A 10,739-nucleotide genomic window follows, 5' to 3' on the forward strand; every position below is an offset into this window, starting at 1 on the left:
CGCAAACATAAAATGAAAATTGTAGCCACAGTTAATGATTATAAATCTTCGTATTATAAATCTTCTTTGTAAAAAACATAATGTATCCTTAATAAATTGCAATTATTGTAGTAAAATTGTGAAAAAGTATTTATATACTATGTAATTTATATAATTCGTTAGTATATATGTCTTATTTCAAAAATAATATCTGCGACATACATAGAACACACATGCGTGACATACACACAAAAAACACACACACGCACGCGCGCGCGCGCGCACATATGAAAGACCGGAAATAAAAACATTTTTTTTATAATTCTCGTATATCGAGAAACTTTATTTGTAAACAGATGAATGCGCATTTAGTGCCAAATGCGCTGAGTTCATTACGATTCTCGCATAATGCAAACATAAAATGAAAACTATGCAGCCATAGTTAAACATTAAATACGATTGTCTAATGGTCATGGCACACACAAAAATTGAAGTATTAAATCATTAATAAGCGAATTGGCTAATCATATTAGAGACTGTGAGGTTACAACAGTATATAACAAGTAGTACTCAATATATTGATTCCTTTACTGCTTATGTTTTACTATTTAAGTTTTTTTGTGTGTCATGGTCTTAATTCGTAATGTTTTTGCAGTTTTCCAAGTGTGAGAATATGTTACTCAATATTAACGTCAAATAAAAAAATAGGCTGCATTTAGCGTTAAACTTGCGTATTTGTAAATGTGTATCATGCAGATACAATGTAGGAAAAATCGCATTTAGCTAAATGCATTGTAAAAAATGGATTGAATATCGCCGAAGTATAAAAAATCGGCGCTGTGCAGTTCCACAATTTTAACTCATTTCGATTTTTGGAGGATTTCGACATACGCAAAGAACGGTAAGTCTTTGCAGTGTCTATAAGACTTCGATTTCGATACCGGGTAGTTTTGGTCTCTAACGATCTTCGACCGACGATAAATCATCGCTCCCTTGAACTGCGTATTTGATAGCTTGCGAATACCGCACTAAATGCATTTAACGAGTTAGGCTAAAGAATATAAAACGAAAAGAATAAAAAACGGTACAGATAGATTATTGTAAAACGATAACATAGTATGTTATAATCGAGTGTACCGTATAGTAATATAGCGCCATTAACATGAATGAGAACGGAGAATTTACGGTAAACATTGAAATAATAATTATCATCGTTAGATACGATTATTATGTATATCGTTTGTTAAATATGTACTTACTAAGTAATTATATTAAAGATCGTCGTTCTAAGGCTACACGATGTAAGAACGAGATTCTTGTTGCTTGGTTTTGTAATCATGCTTAACAAAAGCATACGGAGAAATAAAACTTGTTGTCGTAGAAAAGTTCTCGCAGTTATTTTCGCGTGCGAATGCCAAGTGTGTCGACTGCCGCAATACGAAAGTGAATCGATAATTACGGGACGTTTTCCTTGTCCTATTGTACTCGATAGATCTCACAAATATATTCACACCAATGTCTCCGTAGAATTGTTCGCAGCTAGCCACTCCTGCACTTCCGGTAAGGATTCCTTTAACCACTTTATCGCGAATTTAGCATGTGCCTCGACCATCGCCATAGTATATCCTACGATCTTTATGCTTTCGAGATTATCCTCGCTGAATGTTTGAAACTAAAGAATCAAACAACATTAAAATTGCACTTTATATAATATTCGAAAAGATTTGTGTTCTTCTTCGAGATATTATCGACAAATCATTATGAAGAAATGAAAAACAAAAGATTTGACTGGCATAAAAATAAATATTATATATATTTTCCATAAAATTATTTTATATTAATTATTAATTTTTTATTATTTATTATCTTATTTGTTTATTGCTCCAGCATGAATTATTATTTTTATGCGTAAAATTACACTTACGTCTTCAAAGTCTTCCTCGCTGATCAAGCCGTTTGTCATCGCTAGTGCAAAAGCTTTTAAGATCGGACGAGATTTAGAGAATCTAAACAGACATGAGAGCACATCGTAATCTGCTTATAAGTTTAACGAAGAGATAAGAAGGTTGCAAAGTACCTCGTGACGATAACCTGCCAATTATTTTGCACGAACTTATAGGCGATTTGCGCAGCAACCGGGTTTTGCGGAAAACTTCGTAAGATCCTTTGCATCTCGTCTTCATCGTACATCTTTCCTTCAAGAATCTCGCTAAGTATTCTAACATATATTAACATGAATTATATATTGTCAAATGTATATATATATTTTTTTAAATTAATACATTAATAGATTTATACTTTAATTAATAAGAAATCTTTTTCTTCTTATTTAAAATTTTATTGAACATCTTTTTTATATTTTTTTATTTCTGTATTAAATATCTTGCACGTTCTAAATAGAATATTAGAAAATAAATTAACTCTAAAATGAAATGATTTACTTACAATTATGTAGATAGAAATTAGGTAGATAATAAAAATTTATTAATTTTTATATTATTTATTACTAACAATTTTTACTTACAATTGCAGAATCCATGGCGTCTGGAAACATGCAAACGCTGATAGAAGGCGATTCTTTTCATCTCGATCTGCAGTGGAATTTACCCTTTCAACAAAGTAATTCCACTCATTTCGCGTGCCGTATCGTGCAATCGTACAATACAGCACTTCACGTGCATATGCCGGTACACTAAACGATCAAAGTTTTATTTTCAAAATAAACCGTAAAATATTAAAATGAGATCATCCTTTCAGAAATACAAATTATTATCAAAAATATCATCATAAATTTGTTTTCTTTACAATGTACGCAAAACGATGCGCATTAAGATTAGTATTTGTATAAATAAAAATTAATATTATTTTTAAGCATTTTATTACAAAATTTTTTTATGACTACATTGTTATCAAATATTCTGTGTTGCATACGAATTAAAATGACATGCATATTTCAATGTAACTATTGAAACGTAGCAAAAGAAAAAACATTATAGCATGTATTTTTATCAGATTACATATTTAATTTCATAAATTAATGATTTAGATAATACTCTTCTATTATTGATATTATAAATAAAAGTGCAATTTTCAATCTTAGAAAGACAGACATGTTTAAAAATATATAACATTGTCAAGGTTCTAATCTATTTCGTGAAATTTTAGTTAGAAGTAGAAAAAACATCATCATGTTTAAAAGATGTTCAAATGTAAGTAAAAAATCAAATGAAAAATTATTTTTATCGATCTTACACTTCATCTGCATCGGAATGATCCTTCAGTTTTGCAAAATGATTCCTGGCCCAGTCGAGACATTCCGCATTTTCAAACGCGCACGCTATCGTGAGAGTGGTCAAAGTTAATCGCGATCCCTCATCGACTTTCCACCCCACGTCTGCGTACAATTTTGAAGTAAATCTTAATGTAAATTCCTGTAAACGATACATTCGTTAAGTTATTTAATAACATTACTGTTTAGTAATAATTTGTTTAAACTATTATTTTTTTAATTTAAATTTAAACTTTCAGATTTTTTAAATTTTAGACATTTAGACCTGTCATTGCTTTGTGTTTTTAATAATAAAAATATAATTATATAATATTAAATATAAATTTCTTTTAAATTTTTTAGAATATTTTTTTCAACATAAATTATTGTTATATTAAATATGTTCGTAAAGCATTTATTTGATTAAATTGTTCTTAATTAATAATTAACTTAATTAATAATTAACTTATTTAATTATTCTTAATTATATACTATAACTTTATCTTTACACTAGACATTATTTTTTTTATCAAATGTTTATCGAACATAAAACTAAATGACTTCCTAAATATTAATTAAATATAAACATGTTATCCCCCAATGTTAAAAAAATGTTTTTAAACTGATATATTCTTTCAATGTTTGTTTTTTTTAAATAAGTATGCTACCTGAAAGGCGCTAAAGCCAGATGTTTCATAAAGAAGACCGTTCAACTTCAACAGATGACGCATTAGAGTACCCCAAGGAGCGTAATGCCTTTCCTTGATTTGCATATATTTAATAAAGTCGAAAGCGGTCGCGTATTTCGTCAAGCCGACCGCGGCGAGTCCAAGCACATCGTCGATGAGCGACGCTCTGGTTTCTGCCGGAAGGATTTCGTGATTTTCCTCGAGGGCATGTATCAAGAGTTTCCAATTTTCCTCGTCATAGTGCACACGATAATAACCTTGAAAGCAATTAACGATAGAGGTCATTTGCATCCCATTTCGTAATTTCATATTAAATTGGAGAATATTAAGATTAACGTGTTATTCTCTAACAAGAAGTAATTTTCTGCATGAATACAAGTTACAAAAATTATTTGTAAAATAATTGTGTTATGACATATTAAGAATAATTGAAAAAAGATTATAAATAAAAAAATTAATGATAATAAAAAATAAAACAAATATTTTTTATTTTACTAGATAACGTAAAAATGCTTATCTATAAATATCTACGAGAAACTAGATAAATCCAATTTCCTGTCTCACTATTAATAATTGTATTTAAAATATAACTCTTATTTCAGCTTTAACTTGATGTTTTATTTTTTTCATTAAAAATTATTCATAAATTAAAAAATATAAAAACGTTTCGTACAAAATGGTGTAGATAAAAAATGTTTTACTAATCCAGATAAAAATGTCTCAATTTTTTATAATTGAGATTTTAAGGACATTTTTAAGAAAAATATTTGTTTAGCTAACCTGTTTTATTCACATTGAATACAATCCACGAATCTTGAGCGCCAATGTTATGCACCACCATTTCCGTTTCGGAATGCAACCACATCTTTGTCGGAGATGACCAATCATTGCTCGTTTTGTTAATATAATCAAGCGGTACGTACCACGTCGGTTGAACGTCGGTTGATTGGTCATATGTAAATTTTTGCTGTGCAATATAGTTGATAGTAAATACATAATCGAGAAGCATATCGATATAAATTATAATACTTTTATTTCAGAAAATTAAATATGCAATTTCGTAATGTTTAAGATCGCATACCTGTTGAATAATAGCAGTGCCTTCCTTATATTGCCTCATAACGCTGACAATCGGATATCCACGATGTGAAATCCAAGAGTTCATCGCTTCGGGTAACGTAATTCCCATGGGTAAACCGATAACTTCTTCCGCCATCGCTTCCCAGAAATCGTCAACGTTCGCTGTCGAATAATTCCTAAAACATTTTAAACAATAATTTACAATAATTTTATTATTTTTCTACAACGAAAAATAGAGTATTATTGTTCATGCATTCCTTAACTTGTATATATCACGCGACAAGATTGTATAACTTTGTACGTTTGTGCGATTCAACGCAATATGTATATCGATGATAGATGCACTTATGTAACGAGGCCGATAAAGAAGCATGAGGAATAATAGTCGACAGCTCGTGACATTCAACGACTGGCATTACCATAAAGCCGACAGGATAACTCGCTGTAAAACGCGTCGATTATCATTTCGACTAAATCATGCACGAGCGAGTGATATAAACGTCGATGCCGGAATCGCGCGATTAATGAACGAACGATGACCCAGTTGAAGAATAAATCGACGATAATATATGACGATGATATACCCACCACCTTGCTATGAATTTCCGGTAGCCATTCCTAAAGGCGGTATCGTTTATCACGCCATGCAACATGCGAATCAAACATGCACCTACAAGAAGCAATAGAAGTCAGAATGCAGAATTATATTATGCAGCGTTACAAGAGCGTATAATAGTCGATACTGCCTTTCGAATGAAGCTGAGACTATTTGACAATATTTTGTTTGCATGCTCAAAAATATACAGTGATTTAAATAGTTATTGAATGTGATTTAAAAAATTATAGGAAAAAGACAAGAAGTCAAAAAATATGTTGAAAAGCAACATAAACTCTTAAATTGGCTATGTAATTATATAATGTTAAAATATGCAATGCAAATTTTTAATAATTATAAAAATTAATATATAGATATTAATAATAATAATAAGTTCAAGTATTTGATATTTATTTATAATATTTGTGAACATCTTTATGTAAGATATAAATATTAAAATCAAATAATCACAGTTTCATTTCAAGTATGCAATTATTGTTAATATTGAAAATAAAATAAATCAATGTTGACCAGTATTCAACTAGGAGGAATAAGATATTAATACTTGAAAATATCATAAGCATAAAAAAAGAAACAGTTTGATAAACTGTTTCGGTCTTTACCTTTCTTATGTCTAATATTGCGATCTGAAAAATCCAAATTAGTAGGATTGACGTTCAATTGCAGCGGCCTTGAGACACTGTAACTATCTTCTTCCATGGCTTCCCATTGCACGTTGGCAAGAAAGGCAAGATTGGAACTCAATGATGAATCTATCTGAAAATAGAATTTCATAAAAACTTTGCTTTTTTCGGCGAGAGAAGACTATCCTTATTTAAATTGTCAAGTGTAAATCAATTATTTTGAAAAAGTGACATGGACATAAACTGAAAACTAAATTAATAAAAATACAAGAAAATAATTTTTAATATTAATATAAATAAAAACTATATAAACAGTCGTAAAATTAAAAAGTCAAACCTTTTTTTCTATATAAAAAAATTTGGTTTTTCTATACACTTTCATATGAAAAATTTTAAAAATTATGTTTGAATACTCTTTAATTAAAAAAGCTTAACAATTTTGTACCATATGAATCAAATTATTTTATCTAATTATTTTTTACCTTTTTAAAATAATTAACATAGAATTTAATATTAACTTTAAAAGTACATAATTTTAATATAATTTAATATATATTTCAATATATTTATATATATATATATATTTTTAACATATATTTCAATATAAAATGTTGTTCGTCGAACGTCGGTATGTACTTTTACAGTTAATGGATATCGCAAATATTATTCCAATTATATGCCTTCTCAATCATCTCGTGTCTCAAATAGAGAGTTGAGCCTTCAAATAGCCAAATGTCCGTCCAATTCTTCATATTCACAACGCCGCCCAACCATTGTTCTCCTATCAGGCTTATCAGAGCACTTAACGCGTCTGTCTTCGTAACCATGGGAGATCGATCTGCGGCGTAGAAGAGCGATTGCCTTGAAAACAATTTAACTTGATATAACGCGACATCGAACATAGAGCGATCGAAAGAGTATAATGGAGTCTCTATAAAAATCTATAAAAATCTATAAAAAGATCACTATAAAAATTATCTTTTTAAAAAAAAGATAAAAATAAATTCTATGTGTCCGCACCCATCAAAATAGTTATTGTGCGAAATAAAAATATTATTTTCATATACATTTGCTATAAAAAAATATGGTATCAAAAAAATATGATATCAAATCGCGTCAACTAAGCATAAATTTGTATATATTATAAAATTCTTTTTATAAAATTTATAATTATAAAATTTTTTTTGTTTTTAATTCTTTTGTTTTAATTCTCTTTGTTTTATTCCAGTCAGCCAAATTTGTTGAAAACAAATTTTGTCAAAGGCTACAAAGTTTATCGACAAAAAGGCATTTCAAATTTCATGCAAATTCTGTTATATTCAATGATGTCAGCAAATTAATGGCAGATATATAATAAAATCTGTTGACAAAATATGAAAACAAATTGTTAGCTAAACCTTGTTGACAATCTGACAGTAAATTGATGGTAAGAACCAACTAAAACTCGGTTTTCGTTGACAATTTGCGCTCACATTATGTTAGCTTTGTCAGCAAAATACAAACTTAATGCGAAGTTAATGCTATATTTTAATCGAATTTACTAGCAATTTCTAGATAAATTGCTAATTGAGTCACTACATTTTGCTGATTGGATCACTTAATAGAATAATAATAAAATATTTAATGCGAAAAAACTTGGATATTGAACATTATTGGTATTGAAAATCAATGCACTTAAAAATGAAATTTTATTATATCTTTAAAATTTATAAAATAATTGTAATTTTTCCATCGAGATAATTTCATAGTAAACTAATTATTCTCTTGTAGATGAAATATAACGCTGTGAGCTTTCTTACTTCAATGATATCAATCCCGGGCTTCCGGCGTTATCGACGATTCGCGACGGTAATGCAACGATATCTAATTTCGGAAGCGGATAAGGCATCAAGAACATGTCATTCAAATGTACAACAATTTGGTCGAGTTTGTCGAGAAGATAAATTCCCCGTGATCGTCTCTTCTTGGGATCGCCCCAAAAAGTCACCTCTGTCGCGTTATCAAATCCTATTTTCGTCTCGCCCACCGACTCTATTTCGCCCATTATGAAAGCCAGATTGTAAGGCGAGAGCAACGGAGTATCGGTGAAGATGTCGATCACTCGATCATCCGATCTTGAAAGATACAGATTACACACTAATTAGTGATTAATTTAAACGCCTAAAAATCGTTCACATGAAAAAAAATATAGAAAACTAATGGTACGAGAAATGTCATTACAATTCATTGCGCTGATAGAATCAAATTTATATTTTAATGAAAAAATTCTTTCTTTAATGTCCTATAATTTTGGTATCTTTTAGAAGTAATTTTTAATTTAAAACAAAAAATTAAAAATTTGAAAAATGAAAAATTTGTTTGTAAGTTTTTCATTATATTTTCTCTAAAGAAAACATAGTTGGAAAAATAATAGCTGTAGAACTGGACAGTTTCGCTATTCATAAGTGATATGGATCTTGTAGGCATGTAAACGTTGACACAGCTGTAATTAACAGTATGAAATACTTACATGTCTTTGGAAATATTGAGAGGCATGTTTGACAGAACTCTCGCTTCGCGTGGATGTACCACGGACGCTGAAAAAATAGCCTTGAGTTTCACATCGTCGAAGATAGGCAAAAGATGCGAAGCTCGTACAGGTTTTAACCGCGTCCCGATTAACGATCTAAAAATATATATATAATCACCCCAAAAATAGACATATTTTTTAAAATATCTAAATTAAAAACACAAAAATATTTGAAGAAATTTTTTTTAATTTATATTTAGAGAATTAATATTAAATATTCTAAAACAATAAAAGTTTTAATATAAATCAGAAAAAAAGAAAAAAGACATCATGTATAAAAATATGTTTTTATAATTTTTTATATTATTAGAATATGTTAATAACATATTTTTAAAATAATAAACTTATAGACAACTTTTTTATAATTTTCAAAAAATTTAATTAATATTCCCAGTAAGTATTTAACGTTCTAATGTTGCAGCAATATATCTGAAATGTTCCGAAATACTTTTTGCTTAGATAAATAGCTGTATCTTTTGCAAGATATATTTTAACTCTTGTGCAATCGACAATTAGTTAATTAATTTTTTTCACTATAATCATATAGAAAAACTTACTTTCCTTCGCTAGATTCGCTATAGCTCGTCGAATAAATCGCTTTGCCATCAAATAGAATCTCATAATCGATCTCCAAGTTGTATATTCCTGGACTCATGGCGACAGCCGGATATATCACATATAATCCATTATTAGCATCCACTTCGTATCGCTGAATCTCCACATCAGTTATACTTTCATTACTGGAAGTTATCATAATAGAAGTTACTAATCCAATCGTAGCGTTTGTAGACTCCGCGATTTTCTCCTCGGGCACTGACAAATTTTCGTTTGTCAAAGAAAAAGTTTCATTGCCCGAAACGATTGCATTTCCCGAGGGATACTCCGTCACAACGATGTGTGTTGTATCCTGATTTTCCAATTGCGAAGACATCATAGTAGGAGCCAAAGTAGTGGCATCTGCGTTGAACAGATGGTTGTCCGGCATTAAACACAATCAATTATGTAATTTTTTTCTTTCTTTATTTAATATTCTTTAAAAGTAACAAGAGTTTTGCGGAAATTTCAAATAATAATCGTTTAATTATATTACTTTTTACACGTATTAAAAAATGAAACTGGATTTAATCAGCTCAATTACGTAAAACATTTAAAACATAAAGAATAAAGTTATTTCTCTTTTTTATTTTAAAATTTATTACGAACGTTATACAATTGACACATGCACGCTATTATATTAGATATTGTCACAGCTGCAAACTAGTCGTTGTCTTATCGCGCATTATTTCACCAAAAACTTGCTTGTTTTGTTAAACCGTGCATTAATTCGTTGCCTTATAATGACGATTTACGAGTTATTCATGATGCAAATTATAATCCAAATAAAAACAAGCAGCAATCGCATTCATGACATAGATTACGATCCAAATTTAATGAACACAAGTCTTAAGTACAACACTTATAAACTTCTGTGCACGTATTTATATAATTTAAGACAATTGGTTAATCATTATGAGCCGAATTAAATTGAATAAGTAAATCGAACTATTTAAGATTATATCTTTATCTATTTTTCATTTATTTAATTAATTAATATCATTTATTTATCGTATGCCAACTAAAATATTTTTTGTTTATTACAATCCAAAAAAAGCAGAAAATAATTTAGATAAGGAATATTAATGGATAGAGAATCTATGTAACATTTTTTTTGAAGAAAATTAATTAAATTATTTACAGTAAAAATGCTTAAATTAACATCAAATTATTAACATCTATGATTCTTATTAGCATTAAAAATTATTAAATTGCTCGTCAATTTAATATATGATATTATTACTCTAATTCTATTCACGATTGCATTTCAAAACTGAAAATTTGATTTCGGCGTATGTTTTTTACAGAAATGTTTTTACAG

The 10,739-nt window shown here is 29.0% G+C and overlaps 1 protein-coding gene across 1 annotated transcript in view; it reads right to left on the minus strand.

Annotated features, from left to right (window-relative positions):
• Window positions 1-1,486: 1,486 nt before the first annotated feature.
• LOC105626978 (thyrotropin-releasing hormone-degrading ectoenzyme-like) overlaps window positions 1,487-10,739 on the minus strand; it is a 16,491-nt gene continuing 7,238 nt past the window's right edge. Inside the window, exons 4-17 of the mRNA XM_012208265.1 lie at window positions 9,382-9,781; window positions 8,765-8,920; window positions 8,055-8,369; window positions 6,936-7,116; window positions 6,235-6,388; window positions 5,605-5,686; window positions 5,018-5,192; window positions 4,717-4,903; window positions 3,916-4,193; window positions 3,232-3,410; window positions 2,504-2,671; window positions 2,057-2,197; window positions 1,904-1,985; window positions 1,487-1,651 (exon numbers count right to left, since the gene is read on the minus strand). Of these exons, the coding sequence (XP_012063655.1) occupies window positions 1,487-1,651; window positions 1,904-1,985; window positions 2,057-2,197; window positions 2,504-2,671; window positions 3,232-3,410; window positions 3,916-4,193; window positions 4,717-4,903; window positions 5,018-5,192; window positions 5,605-5,686; window positions 6,235-6,388; window positions 6,936-7,116; window positions 8,055-8,369; window positions 8,765-8,920; window positions 9,382-9,781 (2,663 nt within the window). The remainder of the gene's footprint in view (window positions 1,652-1,903; window positions 1,986-2,056; window positions 2,198-2,503; window positions 2,672-3,231; window positions 3,411-3,915; window positions 4,194-4,716; window positions 4,904-5,017; window positions 5,193-5,604; window positions 5,687-6,234; window positions 6,389-6,935; window positions 7,117-8,054; window positions 8,370-8,764; window positions 8,921-9,381; window positions 9,782-10,739) is intronic.

This window comes from Atta cephalotes (genome assembly GCF_000143395.1).
Source record: "Atta cephalotes unplaced genomic scaffold scaffold00007, whole genome shotgun sequence".
Lineage (NCBI taxonomy): Eukaryota > Metazoa > Arthropoda > Insecta > Hymenoptera > Formicidae > Atta > Atta cephalotes.